This window comes from Eurosta solidaginis, chromosome 5 (assembly GCF_040869045.1).
Source record: "Eurosta solidaginis isolate ZX-2024a chromosome 5, ASM4086904v1, whole genome shotgun sequence".
NCBI lineage: Eukaryota > Metazoa > Arthropoda > Insecta > Diptera > Tephritidae > Eurosta > Eurosta solidaginis.
Window position 1 is genome coordinate 165,760,794 of NC_090323.1, and position 24,796 is coordinate 165,785,589.

Genomic DNA, 24,796 nt, shown 5'->3' on the forward strand with positions numbered 1-24,796 from the left:
CTCAATTTGGTAAATAACGGAGATCCTAATGAAAATATACACCTATGCGCGTATGTATGTTAGCTTTGTTGGTAAATACAGGGAACCAGGTAAGTAAGTATGTAAGTTTCAGCAAGAAATGTACCATATCATTCCAATTTTTTTATCTTATCACTTCCAATCTTTACAATCTATTGGAAAGCTTATCTACCGCACATACTATTGCTCATACAATGCCACAAGAGGTGCGCCAAAATAAATGAATTTTTAGTTTATCGAATACCGTTAAAGAAATCTTACCAACGAACAACTAGTGCCATAATTGCAACGCAGAAACTATTTTCATTTCAAAACGAAAATACCTGAAAAATTTCATAAAATGCAGTTGATGAAAAAGCATGCAACATATTTAGTAATATTTTTGGGTAAAAAAAGGAAATTGTATAAGTATTAAAATAGTTTTACTGTAAAGTGTACCAACAACATTTTGTGTGAAAAGTGGAAAAATGTTGTTTCAATTTTTTTAGTCATCGTGTTTAAGCAAGTTTATTTTTGCGAAGTAGTTGAAATTACACATGTGTAAAATTAACTTGAATAATACTCAATTTGGCCGGCCGCCGTGGTGTAGTGGTAGCGTGCTCCGCCTACCACACCGACCCTAGGTTCAACTTACGGGCAAAATAAAATCAAAATTTAGGAAAAATGTGTTTTCATTTCGAAAAAAGTTTTCCTAATCGGGGCCACCCCTTGGAAGTAATTTGCAACCACTTCGAATATATGTGTGCCATTAAAAGCTTCTCAATGAAAATTAAACTACCGTCTCGCCAATTTGTTAGAAGGCTTAAAAGGAGCACCACTCCAATTGGAAGAGAAGCTTGGCCTTAATTTCATCTGAGGTATACTGCGCCTAGTATTTTTTGGTGCTGTTTGTATTTATTTACAAACGATAAGATCGAGGAGGATGACTCACAACAAACTCGAAAAATTCGTTATCTCACTAAAGTGTTAGTCAATTTATCATTGAAAATGTTGTCATGAAAGCAATGCTAGGTATTTCAACATGCAATCGTGGTATCTATGTTTCTTAACGTATAGAAATGAGGTCATCGTGAATATGAAAAAAAATGTAAGGCGCGATAACCTCCGAAGAGATTTTCAGCCGAACTTCTCTTTCAATTTGCGTCGAGCTCCTTTTAATTTTTTCTACAAATTGGCGGGACGGAACCTACTTGTTTTATGCCGACTCCGAACGGCATCTGCAAGGCAGATCAGTTTTCACTGAGAGCTTTTCATGGCAGAAACACACTCGAAGTGCTTGCCATACACTGCCGAGGGGCAGACCCCGCTTGAAAACATTTTCTTCTAATTGAAAAAGCTTGTGTCTAAAATTTTGATGTTGCTTTGCACGGAACGTGAGCCCATTTAGTGTTATTAATTAACAAAGTTTTTTTTCAGCTGTTATTTCGCGACACAAACAGGTTTCGGGAACGGTATATCTCTCGTCTGTTGCGCTTGACTTAACTCAATGTAAAGTTAACATTATCCGCGTCACCAGGGTCTGTAAAAAACACCCTACAGCAATTTTGAAGAAATTAACCGTGGTATATCTGGAAAGGTGGCGTCGCCCAAGGTGTCCTTGACTCATGTGTACAGAATCCTGAAGATATTAGGTTTTGGAGCCTGATATTGGTCCTTATAAATTAATCCCTGCGGCAAAAAATTATCAAATGCTAAAAAAATGTTATTAATGGCTAACTGTTTCATGGAGTTCCGGAAAATATCTCACTTCAAGTACCCTTTAAATAGTTAGATATTTATCCGTTGCATGACGCAATAAAACCAGACAGGTGAAGTCAATAGTACTACACACAAAATTTGAAGGCCCTCATGATTCGGGCATAATGTTTAAAGTAGAGGGAGAGAAAATTGTTGGTGCTATTTTGCCACTTTTTAACACTTAAGTGATGAAATGTGCGGAGCAGGCCAAACTCGATATATCTCCTTATTCGAAACGGGGACATGAAAGAATAGAGAAAACAAAAGAAAGGAAATGGGAAGAAAAGTAGAAAAGGTTGGAGGGGAGGCGCAAAAGTAAAGAGAACAAGATGAAGATGGAGAGTTAGAGTAAAAGTATAAGTGAAAGTAAAAGTAAGAATAAGGATAGTGGTTTGAGGCAAAGTAGTAAAAAGAGGTTAAGAGGAAAATTAAGAATGAATGAATGTAAAAATGAGAGTGAGAGTTAGACTTGGATAATAGCAAGAGTGGGAATAGAAAGAGGAAAGTTGGGAGATTGACGAAATAAAGGAAGGGATAGGCAAACCGAATTAGCCGATTAAGATAAGCAATAAAATGCAGGGGGAGGAAAGAGGAGAGGAAGAGGGTTAGACTAAGAAGTGGCAGGTGGATAGATAGAGAAAGTCAGAACAATTTCTGTCTCCTCAGCGGATTAGGGGTTTAGAATATATCAGTGGCAGGAATGTTTGTCGTAAGAGGGATGAAAATACCAAACTGATTCAAGGAGTTGTGTAGCGCAATTTATATGTAGCTTCTCCAACCCAATTGCCAACCAAACCTGCCCGTGGCGAATACTATTTCTTTAGCATCCGAGGCTCTGGCGACCCCAAGTTCTTCACGTATCTAGGGGGTGCGAGAGCGGGATGGCCTTGAAGGTTTCATGTGGTCATAATGTGGCCCGAGATGGTCGGGTTAGTAAATTAATGGTGCTTCGGGAAGTGTACTTATCGCTAGAACAACAACAATTTCTGCCGGGTTTGATCAAAGTGATGGGAGTATTTTATTGTTTTTGTTTTTATCGGCCTATTGATAAATCATTCAAGGTTCGAATCGAGCTCAAGGCCAGAACAATAATTTTTTTTTAATGATAATTATTGTTATTTTTTAATTTTTCTAAATTTGAAAAATTGTATTTTGTTTTTGGAATAGTAAGTAGAAAATTTTTCAGACAGCCTGCCATAGCTGCGCAGATAGATCCATTTCGAAGGGTGCTAAGCCTTCATCATCAGTACGCTTTAGGCATGCTCTCGATTCGAACCTTGAATGGGAGTATTTTATGTTTGTGTAAAAGTTTCCAGTGTTAGCCAGCTGTGATTTGTTGAAGCGTCATTGCTGTAAAACATCTGCCGCTATAAATTTTTACACCAGCCACCTTTTTCTGCTCAATAAGCCTACTTCACCGCTTGGTTTACATAGATAAATGTTGAGTCTTGGGACCGTCTACCCGAAATACCGAATTTTTGTATTTCAGTCCTTACAAATACTCATCCGCATGATATTGTTCTAGATCGTCAACATCTCACTGACATCCTCAGTATGTTTGCATATTCCTTAGTTGTGGAAAAAGTGCTATTCTGAAACTATTACATTTCCTCTCAGTAAAAGGAAAAAAACCCTTCCATAAAAGGAAATTCAGACCGCAGGCATTATTTTTTGGCACGTTACTTGATGTTTTAGGAAGACTTTAATTTAGTATATTTTTATGATACTGAAAAAATTAATGCCCAGATAAGTCAAGAAGCAACACTTAAATTAATGAGGGCGAGTATTGTCAAATGCGACTCCATTTTGTTTCCTCCAGCGGGTTAGGGGGCTTAGAGTATACCCGCGGCAGGTATGCCTGCCGTAAGAGGTGACCAAAGTGATACAGTGGGTTGTGTAGCGCAACCCTCTCAAGGGGTTGCCAGCGCAATATATAGCTTCTCCAACCAAATTGTCAACCCCCTCTACCCGTGGCGAATCCTGTTTCTTTAACAACCGAGGCTCTGGCCACCCGCTCCTCGTGGATCTAAGGGGTAGGATGGCGATATGGCTTTGAAAGTTTCATGTGGTCATACTAAATCGTTTCTGAGATGGTCGGGCTACTACCGTAATGGTGCTTGTTACCGGAACGTACCGGATCTGCATCCAGCAAAGGACCGTCAAAATAGATAACACTCCCCAAGGCCTTTTTTTTTAAATATTTATAATAACAACGTAAAAAAGCAAGACAAATTAAAAATTGGTAAAAATCCGATTATTTAAATTCTTCTACTAAGGATCGAATCACTAAACTGTTGAATAAATAACACCACTATTCAGTAATGCAAAATGATCTTTATTAAAGTACTTCACAATAAATAACTCTACTATTGATCGACAGATAGCGTGCTTAATCAAAACTGATTATCGCGCCTCTACTGTTGTTGCCTTTTATACTCTCTGATTTTCTCTTTCGCATCTTCCATTTCCAAAATCTACTAGTTGGCCATCAGCTATCAAATTTCTCAGCTGTAACTACAGATGCACGATTTTATAGCTTCTCTCATTGCATACTTTCGGGAGTATCTCAGATATATGCATGTGGGTGTGCGTTGCTTCTCCGCTGCGTGTACGTACATATGTGTCGACATAATGATTGATTCGTTTATGTAGATACAAGTGACCGTCTGCTTTATTGTTGTTGTGACTTCATTTACTTAGCATCAGACTAGGGATGTGAGTATCACTTAGTGTCACTCATATTCGTCACAGTATTATATACTTCATTACAGTCAATACAAAAAAAGTCCCCCCCCCCCCCTGGAACCGCGCATGATAGAACATAACTTGTGTGTAACTGTTTTTTATTGAAGATAAGAATTTAGGAATAATGTAATGCAAAAAAGTTTAATTTTTTATTGCTTTTATGCTCGTATGATCAGCGAAATAAGGCCATATCCCACATCGTTAAGCTGAATTCGACCTAATAGCCCAATAATATCTTCATTTCGTACTGCCGCAACTCATAGTATCGCATACACAAAGGGTGGAGATTGCGTATGGAGGCAAACTTATGGTATAACCAGAGCCCAGAAGAGTTTAATTTGTGTAAATCATTTATAAGTAAAACCTTTGAAGGGTTTTCATTTAATTGTAATACCTACAAGCAAAAAGGAAAAATATCACAAAAAAATCTCTTCTATTCCAAAATATTTCTTTTTATTGTAATGTTCATAAAAATTGCAAAAGCCTTTGTGCCAATCAGCAAGCATCCTAAACATCCATTAAGAGCTACTGCTATTGTCAGATTTCCATATTTAATAGCCATTTATTTCAAAACTTTGTTACAAAGCATACTACAATATGCAGCTTTCACCCACACTTGCACATGCACGTACAACTACGATAAAATTTATGCATACGCACACCCACACATACATATATACATACATACATACATACGTGAATAGGCTTAAAGTGTTAAAGATTTGATTTGAAACAATAACAAAACAGCACTATGCCATGTTCACATAAATTAAAAAGAAACGCTACCCAATGGAGTTCACGCTCGAGAATTGAATAACAAAATAGAACTATGTATGAAATATGTACGCAGGCTTATGAATTTTTATTAGGGTGCCACGAGAAAAGTGCTGACCTTTTTCCCATGCATTTAGTAAACTAGAACTTGTTTTGCTTATTATAAGATAGGAAGCTATCATACAAACACCGCCAAAAAGCCATTGTAAATCGATATTTGTCTGGCGTACTGGTCTGCTGTGACTCTCTCAACATTTGTAAGTACATATCTCTATAAAGTTGACAAGTGTCCACGGGATCTCTTTGGAGTGTATCAGCAAGACTTCTCGATGCATGTAGTGCTAAACATATACCCGATTGCAGACGATGTGATAAATTAAATATTACTAATCTACTACAACAACTACATCACTGCCGTCGCCGTAATGGAACTAAAAATCACAAGTGAGAAGACCTGACATGTATTGGCAGCTCGGTAGAAAAAGGGTTAATATGCTGGTTGTCTATCTGTCAAATTTGACTCTCTCTCTCACTCTCTCTGAAAGGAGTGGTTCCCTTAATTTTTTTATATTCAGCTGAGCAGAGCTCGCAGAGTATATTAATTTTGTTCGCATGACGGTACCCCGTAACGGCATAAACTAACCGAGATAGATATAGACTTCTATATATCAAATTGATCTGGGCGAAAAAAGAAATTTATTTAGCCAAGTCCGTCTGCCCGTGCAACGTTCGTCCATCTGATCGTAAACACGATAAATTGAGTAAATTTTTAGGTATCTTAATGAAGTTTGGTATGTAAGTTCCTGGGCACTAAGATCGCTGTTTAAAATGAACGAAATCGGACCATAACCACGCCCACTTTTTCGATATCGAAATATTCGAAAAACCGAAAAAGTCCAATAATTCTTTACCAAGGACGGATAAAGCGATTAAACTTGGTAGGTGGGTTGACCTTATGACGCAGAGTAGCAAATTAGTAAAATTTTGGACCATGGGCGTGGCACCGCCCACTTTTAAAAGAAGGTAATTTAAAAGTTTTGCAAGCTGTAATTTGGCAGTCGTTGAAGATACCATCTTGCACGAACTTTACTGCTATTACTGAATGTGTTCTGAATAAAAATTAGCAAAATCGGATCACGAACACGCCCACTTTAAAAAAAAAAAATTTTTTAAGTCAAATTTTAACAAAAAATGTAATATCTTTACAGTATATAAGTAAATTACGTCAACATTCAACTTCAGTAATGATATGGTGCAACAAAATACAAAAATAAAAGAAAATTTCAAAATGGGCGTGGCTCCACCCTTTTTCATTTCATTTGTCTAGAATACTTTTAATGCCATAAGTCGAACAAAAATTTACCAATCCTTGTGAAATTTTGTAAGGGCATAGTTTCTATGACGGTAACTGTTTTCTGTGAAGATGCCGTTAACACGATAACTTGAGCAAAAATCGATGTATTTTTACTAAACTTCAGGTCAGGTTGGGTGGTAGCTTCCCTGATGAGAGGAAGCTCACTTGGACAACATGACGGTCCGTTGTGATACCACATATAATAAACTAAACTAACGGTGACGTAGATATAACTACTTAGAGAATCGTTGGGTAGCAACGATAAAGTTCCGAATGATCCCGATCTCAACCTTGGATAGCTCCTCGGGAGATCCAAGTGAGTCACGACCAAAATACTTTCGCCTAGTTCTGGCAAAAGCTGGGCAGTCAAGCATAAAGTGATTTGGTGATTCCACCTCATCATCCTCCATACAGCTGCAGCAGGATGGAGTTTCCAATATATTGAGACGTACCGCATGGATACCCATGGGACAGTGCCCTGTCAAAACCCCAATGACCATTGATAGGTGAGCCTTAGTGAACCCAATTATTTCAGCAGACCTCCTGCCATCCACTTTCGGCCAGAAAGATCTTGATATCCTACAAGACGTAGTGTCCGCCCAACGTTTGCTGAGCTGACTCGAGGCCCAGCTATGGAAGAGCAATCCACAGGTGGCTAGCGGAATCCCGAAATCCCTACAGCCATCTTCATCCGGTTCAGTTGTACCGATTCGGGCTAAGAGATCCGCTTGACAGTTACCCGGAATATCACTATGGCCCGGGACCCAGATAATCTTAATTGTAAAATAATTCGATGCAATCGCAAGTGTGGTCAGGCACTCCCAGACCACCCTCGATCGCACTGTAGTTGAGCTCAAGGCCTTTATAGCCGCTTGGCTATCAGAGTAGATGTTAAATTCCCTAACCGTAGTAGCGCTGGATAGCATTTCATCCACCGCATCCTTAATCGCAGCAACTTCCGCTTGGAATACACTGCAGTGATCAGCCAACTTAAACTTGCGGCTTACATTTAGCTCTTGACAAAAGACCCCCCCGCCAACCTTTCCGTCCAACTTCGACCCATCCGTGAACAAGTTAACCGGTCCCATGCCCCAGATAATTCCTCTTCTCCACTCCTCCCTCGGGGGAATGACTGGGGTGAAGGTTGTATAGGGAGCGGCCACCGGCATGCAATAGTCCGTCCTGTCCGGGATAAAGTCGAAACTAGTAAGAAGGCTAGAGTGTCCGAAATCAGAAAGCATATAACCCATATCACGAAGCCTGACCAACGACCGGGCCGCGGCTGCCTTTCCCGCAATATCTACTGGATGTATATTCAGCATGACATTCAGTGCCAAGGTAGGTGTTGTTCTCATAGCGCCACTGATGCCGATAAGCGCCGTCCGTTGCACTGACACTAGCATTTTGGAGGTGCTCGCCGTGTCCAGTGCTTTCCACCAGACCAGCACCCCATATAGCAGAATCGGTTTGACAACCATCTCATAAAGCCAGTGTACTACTCCTGGCGAGAGCCCCCATCTCTTTCCGATAGCCCCCCTGCAGCAGTACAAGGCAACCGCGGCCTTCCTGGCCCTATCTTCCACATTGGGCCTCCAGGACAGCTTCTTGTCCAGAACAATTCCCAAATATTTAACCCTGTCAGTAAGTACCAACGGTACCCCTCCAATCGAAGGAGGTCTGAAGTCGGGTATCTTATATCTCCTTGTAAAAAGAACCAATTCTGTTTTTCCCGGGTTGACCGCCACTCCACATGATTCAGCCCACCTAGCCACAGTATCCAGGTATCCCTGCAGAACATCGCGCAGGGTGCCCAGAAATTTGCCCCTGACTAGGATAGCGAGGTCATCTGCATAGGCAACCACCCGACAGCCATTGGCTTCCAGATCCACAAGAAGCTCGTTGACTACCACAACCCAGAGCAGAGGAGAGAGGACACCTCCCTGTGGCGTGCCCCTGCACACCTTCCTCCTTATTATGGCTCCTCCCCACTCCGCTGCGACAATTCTGCCGCATAGAAGTTTGCTAATAAATTCAACCAGAGCCGCTTCGACTCCTAAACCCACCAGAGCTCTTTCGATTGCCCCCGGTAGAACATTGTTAAAAGCCCCCTCGATGTCTAGAAAGGCACCCAGAGCATACTCTTTATGTTCTAGAGACCCCTCTATTTGCTTTACAATCGAATGGAGAGCCGTTTCCGTCGATCTGCCTTTGCAGTACGCATGCTGTGAAGCCGACAGTAACCCCCCAGGTATCCTTTCTCGTAGGTACAGGTCAATCAGCCGCTCAAGCGTCTTAAGAAGAAACGACGAGAGACTGATTGGCCTGAAATCCTTAGGTGTTACATGAAAGCCCCTGCCGGCCTTCGGAATGAAGATGACCCTAACCGTGTGCCACGACCTAGGGATATAGTTAAGCCTGAGGCAGTTAGTGTAGATGATGGCCAACCAGCGGCAGGAAATCCCTAAAGACCTTTGAAGTTGCGCAGGAATGATGCCATCCGGACCGGGTGACTTATAGGGCTTGAACGAATTTATAGCCCAGGATATTTGACTTTCCCGTAGTGGGATGGCAGACATTTCTGCATGGCCAGCAACCGCCGACCACGCAAGCGAAGATCCCTGCGCAACTGGGACATCGGGAAAATGATTGTCCAGTAAAAGTCTCAGGGACCCCTCGCTACTCATCGACCAGTCCCCACCATCATCTCTCAGATACCCCCGAGGGGCGGGATTCCTAGAGAGTATTTTTCTAAGCCTCGCGGATTCATTGCAGCCCTCCACGTTTTCGCAGAAGCTTCGCCATGAATCCCGCTTGGCTAACCTTATTTCATATTTATAAATCCCCAGACTCACCTTATAGAGCTCCCAGTCCGAGGGTAGTCTACTCCTCCTGGCTCTATTAAAGAGCCGCCTACTGGACGCTCTTAGGTCGTCAAGGGAATCAGACCACCAGGGCGGCTTGCCCTTCCCCCTGTAAGTTTTCAGTGGGCAGGACTGTTGAAAGGCGCTATTGCTTGCCAAGGTGAAGTTTTCCACCAGATCGTCTATTTCAGATTCGGACAGGTCCGAACCAGCGATAGGCGCCTCAGGCAATAGCTCTCCCAACTTCCTACAATACAAGTCCCAGTTGGTACTTTTAGGGTTCCTAAAAGATATTTTACCGGGACGTTCTTCATTCACCGAGAACTGAATATATCGGTGATCAGAGAAAGAGTGCTCGTTGAGAACCCTCCATCCAGATATCCGATCTTCCAGTTCTCTGCTAACCAGGGTGAGGTCCAAGACCTCCTCCCTTACCGCAGTAATAAAAGTCGGGTCATTCCCCCTATTACATATACAAAGTCCCTCATCTACAATAAAAGTAAATAAAGACTCACCTCTGGTGTTCGTATCCGAGCTCCCCCATATGCTATGGTGTGCATTAGCATCGGCACCTATGATTACGCCAACACCTCTCCGCCTTGCTTCAGCGGTGATTTCGCCCAGTATCACAGGCGGTGGTCCCGTTACGTCCCCATGGGGCATATACGCTGAGACCACCCACAATTCGCTACTGCCTCGCTCGAGGCAGACCGTGGTTACGTCAGCATTGCTGAAATTAGAGAGAATAAAAGCTTTAAATTCCTTTTTAATAAGCACACAGGATCTAGGCCTACCTGCCTCCCCATGCACCAAGGTGTTGAATTTTCCCGTCCTTAATCCAGAAATTTTTCCGCCGTTACTACTCAGCCACGGCTCCTGGACAAGGACAATATCCACTCCGCCTTTCTCAAGACAGAGCAACAAGTTTGCGGAAGCCGCCTTAGAATGCTGAAGATTGATTTGACGGATTTCCATCAACACCACTCTTCTTCTTCTGCACCCCATCCTTGGCGGCTTCGCCCTCGGAGACTAGGAGATCCTCCTCCTCCACCAACAGACGACTTACACTGATGACGGATCCTGCCATCGATGATTCGCCCTCGGAGGCCAGGAGCTCCTCCTCGGCCCTATCAGCCAGACGACTAGCACTGATGACAGATCCCGCTATTGACGGGACGTCAACAGTGCTTTCGCTGTCCAAATTAGCGGAGTCAGCATCCACAACCATGGGTACTGGCTCCCCTGCGGACGCCTCCACCTCCCGAACAGTCTCTGTGGGAGAGGAACCATCCCCCTGGAATCGGCGTGGTAGATTTTAAGAACCACACGCTCGAGGCCATAGGAGATAACCCCCCTCGTGTCAGAGAGAGGACCGGTGGACTCTGCGTTTAGCAGAATCAGCACTTGCCGACGTGGCCCAACAGCCTCCTCTACTCTGAGGACCCTCCAGTTATGCGTCGGAAGGTTCGGGTTGCAGTAACGCATTAGCTCGAGTATTTTCTCCGGCTGAGATGGCCCGGCAGGCAACCACACCCGAGCCCTCGGTCGAAGGGGGAGATCCCTCCGTTCCACGGCCTCGAGTCTGGCCCCCCTCCAGACCTCCCCTACCAAAGAAATTATTTTCTTAAAGATACAGGCCGACCGCTCGTCAGCACAAGTAATCAGTCTAAAACCATGATACCACCCCGAGTATTCGAAGCATGGCCGCGTACCTGGGCTCTCCATAACAGCGGTCATATAGGCCGCTGATATGGCGCTGGCGACCCACGGCCACTCCTCTCGGGAGATGGCACCATCCTCCCTACTCCTATCCAGGACCCCGAGGGTGATGGAGCCTGCACGTTTAGCGATTTCGCTAAACGAAATTGCGTCCCCACCTCCTCGGGCCCTTTTTGTCGTTGAGGCATTCCGCTCATCCGACCTTTGCCGCTTCATAGCCCCCAACCCCTGCTGCTCACCCGCATCGTTCGACACCGGTGTGTGGTCGTCGCAAGCTACGACGCTCCTGGCCCACTCCAGCGTCCGGGAATGCTTCTCAGACATCTGAGCTGCATCCCTTCCGCCGTAGCGCTCCAAGATCTTCTCAGCTAAGCGCCGATCACCCAGAGCTTTCCTACGCGGCGTCGATCGCCTACCTTTCCCGGCAGGCTTCGACCCCAGGGCTCCCGTTGGGAAAGCTCCTCGCGACAGGGCTTCCTTACTAGTACTGGGCTGCTCCGTCGCATTCGTCGGACCTCTGCCTTTCCCTGTCAAAGCCCCATATGGGCCTACATTGGGTGTCGGTTTCGACACCCCTCCACTAACCGAACTACCCGTACCTACGGGGTTTGAAACCAAACCCCTGCGCTGATCCGTCTGATCAGCCCTTTTGACCCGCCGGGAGCTTTCCCGGCTGGCGGCGACCTGCTTCGGAGCACTCTCCGCACCTGTCGCGTCCCCCCCACCATGACGACTTTCGCCGTCACTCCTACCCTCCTTTTTATTCGTCTTCGTGTCCATTCTAAGAAGTCCCCCCTCAAGGCCGCTATCCGGAGCCGATTGTGTAGTCGCCCTTCAATGGTCCCGTGGTTATCTATGCTGCGCAGGGAGGCCACGCGAGGGTTGACGCATTACCTTATGAGTAATGCGTTCAGAGCCAGACCGGACGCAAAGCGGGAAAATCTTCAACCGCACCTACACCACCAACTTAACGGCGACGGAGCCGGAACGTACCTTGAGGCCCGCCACGGTTTTAACGGGACGTGGGCAGGTGCCGCATTAGCCTACCAGCCATTTCGATAGGGTTTCACCCCGACCTACTAAGGTGGCAGAATACTGCACCTACCAGCCCAAAGTCATCAATTCCTATCCATAGTCAAAATCAAGTCCCTAACAATCCGGTTCGTCACCATTGAGTGCCGATCTTGACCCTTAACAGGGTCCTCCCTCCCCTGAGCTCGGCACAATGACTCAGGGGTGCGGGTTTTATCGAGTTGTCCTCTCTAGATCCGCCATTATCAGTAGAAGCAGGGGCACCTCGTGCAGGACGTGACAACCAATCACGTGTGACAATTCGTCACTATGGCCGGTCTAAGACTGATACCAGTCCCTGATCCAGAGCCTGGAACCACGTATGATATCCAAGCCAAGTATCTTAACCCCCTTTACTAAACTTAGTTCACGTACTTATCTGAACTCGCTTTATCTTGGTATTAAAAATGGGTGAAATCCGACTATGACCACGCCCACTTTTTCGATATCGAAAATTTCGACAAATGAAAAAAATGCCATAATTCTATACCAAATACGAAAAAAGGGATGCAACATGGTGATTGAATTGGTTTCCTGACGCAAAATATAACTTTAGAAAAAACTTTGTAAAATGGGTGTGACACTTACCATGTTAAATATAAGAAAATGAAAAAGTTCTGCAGGGCGAAATCAAAAGCCCTTGCAATTATGGCAGAAATACTGTTCGTGGTATATAAATAAATTAGCGGTACCCGACAGATGATGTTCTGGGTCACCCTGCTCCACATTTTGGTCGATATCTCGAAAACGCCTTCACATATACAACTAAGGGCCACTCCCTTTTAAAATACTCTTATATTAGTACCTTTAATTTGATACCCATATCGTACAAACACATCCTAGAGTCACCCCTGGTCCACCTTTATGGCGATTTCTCGAAAAGGCGTCCACCTATAGAACTATGGCCCACTCCCTTTTAAAATACTCTTTATTTCCTTCCATTTGATACCCATGTCATACAAACACATTCCAGAGTTAGCCTAGGTTCATTTTCCTACAAGGTGATTTTCCCTTATTTTGTCTCCAAAGCTCTCAGCTGAGTATGTAATGTTCGGTTACATCCGATTTTAGCCTTCCTTACTTGGTTTTTGTTTAAATGGTACCTCGTGATCCGAATCTTGGCGTTGGGTAAAGCTCCTGTTATTTCACACGTTGGTTGCTGTGCTACCCAGGTATCAAAGATCCCAGCCCAAGTGGTGCACGGGCACCATTTTGATGCACATTTCTCCTGGAACGAATTGCTGCTGATATCGTATGGCTATTTGGTATTCCGCTCGAATCCTTTGGAGCGGACAATGAATATTCTGATTTTTTTTACGGAGTATTTGGCTACTTCTTTAATTTCTGGCAGTATAAAACTGGCCATAGTTAGAAGCCTAGTGTGTACTAGAGCTGAGCATTCACACAGGTAGTGCGCAACTGCTTCTTTGCTGAGCTCTTCGCGGCACCTCCTGCAAATGCTCTTAAAAGGGATCCCAATTCTCTCAACATGCAGGCCAAGCGGCCAGTGACCCGTGATTGTGGCAGTGATCATAAAACTTTCTTTATTTGACCTATTTGGTAATTCAGTATTCGTAATTCGGCCATTTTTGCTTGGTTATCTTAGAGGTGTTGGAGAACTACCAGTTTGAGACTGCTTACACCTAGAATCTTGTGTGCTATGTTTTGATTAATGTAAGTGGACGATGCATCTCGACCGCCCCTTCAGCCCACAGCAGTGGACCTGTGTTTGCAACTTCGCTTTCCCTTTATTTGTCCACGATGTTATTGTAACCAGAAGCCCATATGAGGGCTATGTATGCGGTTTGGAGCAATCCCCGGCAGCGTCTAACTGTCTTAGACGAAGTGATGGGGGAATTAAGCGCCATGAGCTTGGCTGTCTGAGTAAACGCACACCTCACGCTCCCCTAGCTAGTCCTCCGACAGAGTCGTACATGCCTAAAACTTCTGTTTGGAAGATACTAGCAAAATAGGGTAAATGGACAGACGGCGACACCTTAAGGTGTTCGCAGAAGGCAAACTCTTCCACATCGCACTCCATTTCACACGTATTATTAATACCAAATCGTACCAACGTACTTTTTCACGTTCTTTGGATAAGAGTGTAGTCTGCGCAACAGACGACCATTCGTTTTCCGTGTCGTTCATCTGTGTTGATAGGAAAGCCAGTGGAGTCCACTCAATTATGATGATTTTTAGTGGGTATTGCAGTCCCGAATATAACCGCCAGCCAACGCAAATGGTGGTCTAGTAAAGTAACGCAGTTTCTCGTCACTCACGCTGCTTAAGTGGGGCCATCGGAAAGAGGTGTGTCCCTCGCCAAGAGTTATATACTTGCTTTACGAAATGGATGTCAAGCCGATCTCGATCTATAGGGTGATGATATTGCGAGATTCACTTAACACTGGTTATTTCCGAAATGTTATTGTCAGTAAAACCTTTAGCGCTGGTTATTATCAACGACCCTCTTAGAACAACACCATATGGATGGGGGGATTCCCCCCGAGCCCGCGATTTAGGCGTACTAGGACATTTTTTTTTTTAATTAAGGAGAGTATTTACTTGTTCCATGTGAAAATTTTAAGCCGAATTTCAAAAGCACGGAATATTGATAATGATTTTTTGCCTGGGCTTGAGGAGACAATAAAACCATCAAACAAAAATGTATGTTTACATGAATCCGAAATCGTAAAGTTTTCATGGTGACACTGATGAAGGTCCATCTTCAAAAAGTCTTCCAACATTACTACCAACTCTGTATCAAAGTTCAGATTATTTAAACGACTTCGACATTGGTACCGTGAATAATGAGTTTTTGCGATCTGAAGAAGTCAATGAAAAAATTCGTCGAGGTCATGAAAAGTGTCCTGTTATTTTTCCACGTGATCATCTTGACGAGGCATTTCCTACCTCGTTGTTAAAGAGAATCTTTCGAAATGGAGAGAAAGTGGAGCGTGACTATTTGGTGTGGAGTGCCAGTAGCAATGCTTTTTATTGGCTACCATGTCGTCTGTTAAGCACCAATACTTTAAATCCACCTAAAATAAGCTATACGATAAACTGCCATCACACGAAAATACTCAAGATCACACTAAATGTTATATTCATGGCGATCTTTACAAAATCTAATTCAAAAGAAATCTACAATTGATACACTATCACTGAACAGCTAATCACTGAAACTCAAAAGTGGAAATAAATTTTATATAGAATTGTGGAAACTATTTTATTTTTGGGTGAAAGAGGCCCAGCTTCCAAAGGCGCAAGTATATATCTTAGTGAACGAAACGATGGACATTTTTTTGGCACCTAAGATCTCATAAGCCATTATGATCCGATACTTAGAGATCATTTGGAGAAAGTTAGGATTTCACAACAGCAGCACAAATGTTTACAAATTCACTATCTTTCCCCAGACATTCAGAACGAGTTTATAGAAATTTATGCAAAGCACGTGAGGGAAACTATATTAGATCAAGGAAAGGAAGCCAAGCATTTTGCCATTTTCGTTGATGCTATGCCTTGTCACGCTGACTACGTCCATTTTGCGCTAACTCCATTTCAATTCGAAAGCAACAAATTTTACAATTCAGGAACGGTTTTTGGCTTTCGTGAATTGTAACCAAAAAAATTGTAAGAAAATCGCTGATCTAATTTGCCATACTTTAGGTAAACATGAAATCCCATTAAAAGATTGTCGTGCACAAGGGTAAGATAAGGGCGCCAATATGAAAGGAGCTTACAACGGAGCACTACGTCACATTCTCGATAAAAACTTGAATGCAGATTACTCGCCTTGTGCAACCCACAGTCTCAATATATGTGGTGTTGATGCTGCAGAATGTTGTACGGCTGAAATTACTTTCTTCGGAGTTGTACAAGAATGTTTTACTATTTTCAGCAGCACTCCACAATGATGGGACATCCTCAAAAAAAATGTACAGAACTCTCTTCATAGTCTTTCAGCCAAAAGCCAAATTTGACTGCGCAAGCATACGGCGATGTTACCAGCATTCTCAAGTACATCAACTAGTTCGAATGTATCCTGCTGTGCTCAATTTGGTTCAAAATACTGACTACCATTAATGAAAGAAACGTGGTCCCCTAAGCTAGAGATGCCACCATAGATGTTGAGGTCCGACATCTAGATGCGTTATTAGCTGATTTGAAGTTGATCAGGAACCAATCGGAAACAATTTTAAACGAATGCAAAACAGTTGTTTTTCAATTGAACATCTCGCCAAAGTTTCCGGACATTCCAAAGAGAAAACCCAAAAGACGTTCTGAAGATAATTTAATGAGATAATTACGGATGATTCAGAGTCTGGTTTTAAAAACAATACATTCCTGGTGATCGTTGATTCGGTAATCACTGGCATAACTGAACGATTTGCAGCTATGAGAAATTTGAGCGAGACGTTTTCTTTTTTGTGGCAATTTGAAGACATGGCTGAAACAACGGTTCGGGCGAGCGTACCAAAATTTGTCGAAAAATACAACTCGGACATTTCTCAAAGTTTAGAATGTGAAATAATTCACTTGAAACACATTTACCAAGCAAATTTTGATAAAGGTCTTTCACCATTGGAATTGCTAAATGCCCTCTACATATGTTCAAAATCTGTACACGATTTTTCCCAACATTTGTGTTGCTTTACGTATTTTTGCACTATACCTGTCGCTGTAGCTAATGCAGAACGTTCCTTCAGTGTCCTTTCAATAATCAAAAACTTTCATAGATCTTGTTCACCTCAAGAGTGAGTTTCAGGACTTGTCACGCTTTGTGTTGAATCCGTTTTGGCAAGACAGTTAAATTTTGATGTTATTATAAAAATTTTGCAGCGAAAAAAGCAAGTAAATCTAGTCTTTGATATCCGAACTTTCTATGTTGAATAATTAAAATTTATAATCATCATTAAATTTATCAGAAAGGTATTAAAATTTTACCAAATAACTAGAAAGAAATAATAACAAATTTGAAACAAAATGTGGCTGTTAAAAGAGAATTTTATTTCTACGTTACAAAAAAATAGTATAAACAGTAAATATTCTGTGTTAATTTTATTGTCAGCTTTTAGTCCAAAAATCATTTAATTGATGTGGCAAAAAATTTGTTTGATGTAATCCATCAATAATGATTCATGAATGAGACGTCATTAACTCAAGTTAATCAAATGTATTAGTGAATTTTTTATAGCGGGACCGTAAATTGTTTAGTCCCGGGCCCGGATTTTCTCTCTACGGCCCTGTATGCGGACACTACATACTGATGGTAGTGAGATTATTCTGGCCAAAATTGGATAGCACGCAGTTTGGTGAAATTATATATTTCGCCAATGCCCATCTATCAATGGTGAGTGAGTTTAGTGATTGAACTACGTCTCAACACATTGGAAAACCCTCTTGCTAAAGCTGAATGGAGGATAACGAGAGACAGTTCATGCTTAGCTATACAGCTTATGCCGCAACTAGGCGAAAGTATTTGGGCCTCAGCTCCCTATGATCTCCACCAGGTCCGACGGTGGTTTTATTAGAAACTATAAATCTAAGTACCTAGTTATACCTTACGCCACCGTTATTTTACGTGATAACACAACACACATTCCTGTTAACCAAGTGAGCTTCCCCTTTAGGAATGGTTACCACTCAACCTAACCTAACTTTCTTTAAAATTTAAGTGAAAGGTTAAAAATGAAATGCAATGAATAAAACATAGTATGCATTGTATGCTTTTGGGAAATAGATCGTAGTAACGAGATTGAAAGTATTACACTCAATGCAATAAGTACAGTGGAGTTTAAAATTATCGTGTGATATATGCAACACATTTAATCAATGAAAGCCGCCTTTATGCAGGCTAATTTTTTCATACTCTTAGTAGTATTTTCACTATGCCCAAAAAAAATTAGGAAGTTTTTTTTTTTTTGAACCACCCTAATACATACATCACTCAAAAACCAAAATAAAAGTATAAACTCTTTTGCTATTCTTCACTTGGCACAGGTGCATCCCTTTGGTGGGCAACATTCAACATAAAAAAGCTTTGGCAATTTTTATGGGCGTTGCGTAGAGCATATTCACCTGGGTCGGATGTAAGGCCAGCCACAACAGTACCTCCATATTTGCACTATATCAAACATTTTTTTACGCCGGTCGTTGTGGCTTTGTTTTTGTTGTAATAGTTACATAACACAACCGAGCACACGACACGACAGCGGATGTTAAAAGCGCACGGAAAGAGTTCGACGTTGATAGTGACACTGATGATGATGAACTGTTTTTTGGCTCATATTGTACTCGTTTTTGTTTTTTCGTTAACTGTATCAGGAATATGTACTAACAAAAATACAACAAAAAATTGTTTTTATTTATTGAGTTCCGCTATATTTTTCGTACTTTTTTGTGTTGCGTATCTGCTGTATCTTTTGCCTAAAAATCTTACTTTGTGTTTGTATTTCTTCGTTTTCTTTTTAATATTTTTTTGATTTTCCATTATTGCTTTAGTAATGGATTTTTATGCAGATTTTTCCGGTGTATTTTCATTGACATTAATGCACAGATGGAATATGAATCAAACATATATGATTTACATTCATGCATGCATATAAACTTGCAACCGTATTTATCAATTTTGCAAAACTCTACAGTGGAAAAAGTAAAAAATAAAAAATGTCTGACAGCGAGGGAAAAATGCTAAATCAAATTCGGAAAATGTACGATAAACAAGCTCTCTGTATGTTGCAAGTTGCAGGCCGTAATGAAGTTCGAAAATTTGCAACAACGCTGCACGAATACGAGCTACTGTCAGATTAACTAACTAAAATTGAATAACTGACATAATATTTTTTTTTTAACAAAGTACTAGCTTTAACTAACATAGTTTTTCGATTTTTGGGTTATAACTTTTATTTAGTAGTGTTGATTTTATTTTCTTGCAGTTTTACTCGCCCACTGTATACAGGAATCTGAGGCGACTAGGCGCGTGCTGCGTGGACGGAGAACACTAACACGCCGATATTTCGGTAAGTAAAACAATGTGAATGTTATAGGTAGTACTAATGGCCGAGTCACAATAAAATTGTGTACATAGATGCGTTCAACGAAATCGTATGAATGATGATTAGATTGCATGTATTTTTATGGAGATTGCCACACCGAGCTTCACTCGCGCCATCTGACACACAAACGTTGGCAATCTTCAACTTTTGCAACACGTAAAGCATAAGAAGAAGAATTTGACATTTGTTTTGGCTAAGAATGCTTTCGGACTTTGCAAGTGAAAAGTGAGACTAAATTTCCCACTCGTTGAAAGTTTTCAAACTGTTTCACAATTAAAAACTGCATTTTAACGAAAATATAGGACATAAAAAATGTTATCAGATATTTTATAGTATAGTGAGATTGTGTTAAACAGTGCTTCGACAAACTTTTTATGTGAACTGCTAGGTGTGAAGTTTTATACTTACAAACGCAACATCTTGCGCGATTGTGCCGATGTTACTGTCATGCATAAGATTGCATTATACGCATCTATATGAAAATTTTCGATATGATTCTGCCATAATTTTTACAACCCCCATTAATAACTTCAGATCAAAAGCCCTTTTGTTCCCCCAGTTCGAAACTATTCTGTTTACCTTTTCCAGGTTAGCATAAACTTTAGGTTGGAATTTACTAAGGCATCCGGTATATGAGTGGATAGTAATTGTAATAGTAACAATGCGGTCGCGGGTAAGTCATGCCAAACGGGCAGCTTCTAAAAGTCTTCGCCATCACTACTTGGTGCTACACCACATGACTAACTCTCAACAAAGCACGCCATAAAGAAGCATCAATTCACACTCCAACTATTATTTCCAACTCATTGAGTGCCTGCCCGTCCTCTACAAACCAAGTCTTGCGTCGACAGGTAAACTTTCGGGACACGCGCTTTCTAGTCAAATCCGATAACCTGTTCGATCCATTCTCCGCAAATTGCTTATATCTACGTAAAACACGTACAGATTATCAATAAACTTCCTTCGATACCCGCCCTTGGTATCATCATAGTGTCAAGGGATGGCGATACTTACGACAGGGTCTTCCGAGTTATGTAAAATTAATACATAGGCACGGTTTATACTAGTTAATATGTTTAATCATATGTATTGAATGTTAAAAAGTTTAATAAAATATATCAGATTTATTTATGAATTGATTTTTCTGATTGTTCACGTTGCCTCGTTGAATCTCCGAATAACACTGACTTTTCAATCGGGAATATATGAAGATTAAGGATTGCCAAGTGTCAATTGTATTTTAGGGTTGCCAAGTGACAGCTCGGCCTATCCTGACGTGAAATCGTCCTCGATTTCTTCGGAGGTGTTGTCTTCGATGTCTAGCTCTGGACTGTTCTCGCACCAAGGTTTTATTTTGCTGGATTCGTATACGGAGCTGAATTTTCGCATTTTAGTTTGCATGCCCGGTATATCTTCGATTAAATACCGATCATTATCTAAGGGTTTTGCGATCCGGTACGGGCCACGATATTTCGGTATTAGTTTACGCGATTCGCCGGTTGCAGGCGGTTCGGTTTCGATAAGTATTAAATCATTTTCTTCGAATTTGCGCGGAGTTAGATGCTTAGCATCAAAACGTTTCTTCCATTTCGACTTTTCGCGTTCAATGTTATCTTTCGCGCTATTCCTTTTGTCGATGATATTAACCGGATCCTCGTGATCGAAAGTATCATTGTGTACGGCTGCTAGCAATCGGTTATGCGCGATATCGCGGAGATTAAAGTCAAATATAAGTTCGTTATGGGTAAACCCAGAAGAACTGTTCTTCTGCGAATTTACGGTCCATTGCAGGTTGCGTAGTATTAAGTCCCATTCCTTTGCGTTTTCAGTTGTAGTACGTAGATAGTTCAATATCGTTTGGTTAGCGCGCTTGACCGTTTGAACGCGGCGTTCTTACTGCGATTTTAACGTGTTTGATATTATTTTGTTCGCAATACGTTTCGAAATTCTTTGAGGTAAATGCGGTACCTCTGTCCGTTATTATTTGTGACGGTAAACCGAAATATGTTGTAATTTCATTGAGAAAATTTATAACGTGTGATGTTTTTGTGTCGCGCACGGGTTTGACAATTAGGTATTTAGTAAATGCGTCAGATATAGCAAGTATGTAGCTATTGCCCTTTTTGCTGCGTACGAAGGGACCTATGTGATCGATGTGGAGGGTTCGAAAAGGAATCGGATCTACACTACCGTAGTGGAGACTTCCTTCGGCTTTACCAGGACGCGTTTTCCGATAGCAGCATTCGATACAAGCGGCTATATAGTTTTTTACGTATTTCCTCATTTGCGAAAACCAAAACGTTTGTCGAATTCGTTCAATTGTTTTGTCGATGGCGAAATGACCCATTTGATCGTGGCAGAGTTCGACAACTCGCCACCTTACTGCCTTTGGTACGACAAACTTCATGCCGTCGTCTTCTTTATGGTATAGTCGATGATTATGAATTTTAAAATCTTTACGTAGTTCTGTTGCACGCGGTGAATTAACTTTACCAGTTAATATAGCGATGATCTCAGTTAAATCGGGATCCTGTAGTTGCATTGTATATAACCAATCGTCGAAGTTCGAATCTACTTGTAATATGAAACCTGCTGGTTCAACGTCATTAGCGGGTTCATCTGGTGAGCGACTCAAAGCATCAACGTGAGCTAATGAGCTTCCAGACCGATGTACGCTCTCAAAATCGAATTCTAAGAGTTTCAACCACCATCGGGAAATTTTTGGTTTCAACTCTTTGTTGTCGCGAACCCTTACTATTGCTGAGCAATCAGTAACCAAACAGAATCTTCGGCCTAATAGATATAAACGAAAACGTTCAAGAACCTCAACCACGGCGAGCGATTCTAATTCGTAGGAGTGATACCGACTCTCAACATCTGTACAATGTCTACTATAATACATGACCGGTTTCCAATTCGTACCGTCCTCTGACTGTAGCAGTACACCTGCAAGACCAATGCTACTTGCGTCAGTGTGTACCTCGTGCTGCGCTTTTGAATCGTATAAGGCCAACACGGGTTCGTTTGTAAGTATTTCGATAATTTTACTAAATGCTTCTTGCTGTTGTTTTTCCCAAACAAATTTGCTTTCGTTGACTTTGTGCAATAATCGTGTGAGCGGTCTCGTTATCAAAGAATAGTTGGGTACGAACTTTCTGAAAAACCCAGTAAGCCCCAAAAATCTTCTTAAATCGGCGATATTTTTAGGTTGTGCGAAATTTCGTATGGCGGATACTTTACGAGTACCTGGCGTTATTCCTTTTTCGTTGATTATATGACCAAGATATTCGATCTCAGTCTGCAAGAACTTACATTTCCCTAAGCGCAGTGTTAATCCTGATTCACGAAGTATAGCTAAGAATTTACTGATACGTTGCAAACCCTCTTCTATTGTACGACTGGGAATAATAACGACATCCAGGTAGGCGAGTACTTCACCTGGGTTCATTTTCGAAATAATTTTGTTCATCACAGCTTGAAATGCGGCCGGAGCGTTCACCAAACCAAATGGCATACGGTTGTATTCGTAATGGCCATCGGTTGTTACGAAAGCTGTGAATTTCTTAGAGTCCTCATCAATTGCTATTTGATGGTACCCCATTCTTAAATCTAGTGACGTAAAATATTTATTACCTGCCAACTGAGCATAGTGTTCCTCCATTATCGGCATCGGGTACGATTGTTTGACGGTGATTTTGTTCAAGCAGCGGTAATCAACGCAGAGACGATTTTCTCCGTTGCTTTTCTCAACGAGCACGACTGGAGAAGCATACGGCGATTCGGACGGGCGTATAATATTATTTTCGAGCAATTCGTTTATAATACCGGATATAATCGGGCGTTTCGCGAACGGGACGCGGTATGGTTTAATGCTCACCGGAGTTTCTTTATTAAGTTCGATTTTAAACGTAGCTACGGTACAACAACCAAGTTCGGTAAGCTTTTCGGCAAACACGTCGCGATACGTATTCAACATGTTCGATAGCTTTTCGTTTTCATTTTGATTAATGTTTTCAACATTAGTTATTTTAAGTACTTTTTCAAACTTGCATTTACCACTTTCGATAATAAGACGTGATCCGTCACGACACAAAGTATCTGTACCGAGTACTACATTCTCACTAATTAGATGATCGCTTACAATTAGCATGACAGATTTGTATATTTCGTTATCGATTTCGAGCGATACGTTCACTTTACCACTTCTGATCAGTCAAGGGATGGCGATACTTACGACAGGGTCTTCCGAGTTATGTAAAATTAATACATAGGCACGGTTTATACTAGTTAATATGTTTAATTATATGTATTGAATGTTAAAAAGTTTAATAAAATATATCAGATTTATTTATGAATTGATTTTTCTGATTGTTCACGTTGCCTCGTTGAATCTCCGAATAACACTGACTTTTCAATCGGGAATATATGAAGATTAAGGATTGCCAAGTGTCAATTGTATTTTAGGGTTGCCAAGTGACAATAGGTTAAGTCCGTTATGAACATAATAACTGGTTATTCCTTTTATGCTGCAATGCGCACTTCTAAACTTTGCGGTCCCTGATCACACCTTATTTATAAATATGTGATGCTGAATGAACTATCCTAAAACTCATGATGAGCATAAGCCTCCTTTTTAGGGATAAAACTATGCTTTTAGTTTTATGTTCTACCCATGATCTTGAGATCACCCTAAGGGATATTGCACAAGGTCAAGAAGTGGGACCATACCCTATTGTTTCGTGCAGCTGTCTTTGTGATTTTCAAAATAAAAATAATATTGTAAGGCACGATAGCCTCCGAAGAGATCTTAAGGCCGAGCAGCATCTTAAGAAACTACAACAATTAGCGAATATCACAGCAGTAAAAAGCAATAAGGTTATACCTTATGTTAGCGACTCAAGGGGCTGTGCAGTGTAACTAATAAATTCTACATTACAATCGTCAACGTCCCCTACTCTATGTATCTCCCAAGAGGATTTATTTCTGTACTATTAATTAGTTTTTTTTTTTTTTTTATAATTTTAGCTGGACTCGGTATTCCTGGCTGGTTATTGGCGGTAATCGTGGGTATTGCTGAACTCATACTTGGTGGAACATTGTACTTGGTGTTGAACCGCACGATCCTTTCTAAACAGGTTGCGGAAACAAATACATATACACCAGCAAAACAAAATGAAGTTTAATACACATATAAATGATGTTTAAATAGTTAAGCTCAAATTACAGTTTTTAGTGTAAATTAATTAAATGCTTATAATAATGAAAGGATACAGGGCCATGTAGGGATACATGTTTACAAGTAAATATGTCACCTTCGTGGCTATTTCGAACATCCTTATGAAGCAAAAATAACTAATTTCCTGGTACTTTATTGCTATTTTTATAAACTTACATACACATGATAATAAACAATAAGAATATTAGCATAAATACAAAATTTGAAAACTTTGCACACCAAA

At 41.4% G+C, this 24,796-nt stretch overlaps 1 protein-coding gene across 1 annotated transcript; it reads left to right on the forward strand.

Annotated features, from left to right (window-relative positions):
* Positions 1-247: 247 nt before the first annotated feature.
* hoka lies at positions 248-24,796 on the forward strand. The gene is made up of 3 exons (XM_067790180.1): positions 248-404; positions 19,218-19,301; positions 24,363-24,796. The coding sequence occupies exons 1-3, from the start codon at positions 359-361 to the stop codon at positions 24,518-24,520; spliced, it is 288 nt and encodes a 95-aa protein (XP_067646281.1). The 5' UTR covers positions 248-358; the 3' UTR covers positions 24,521-24,796.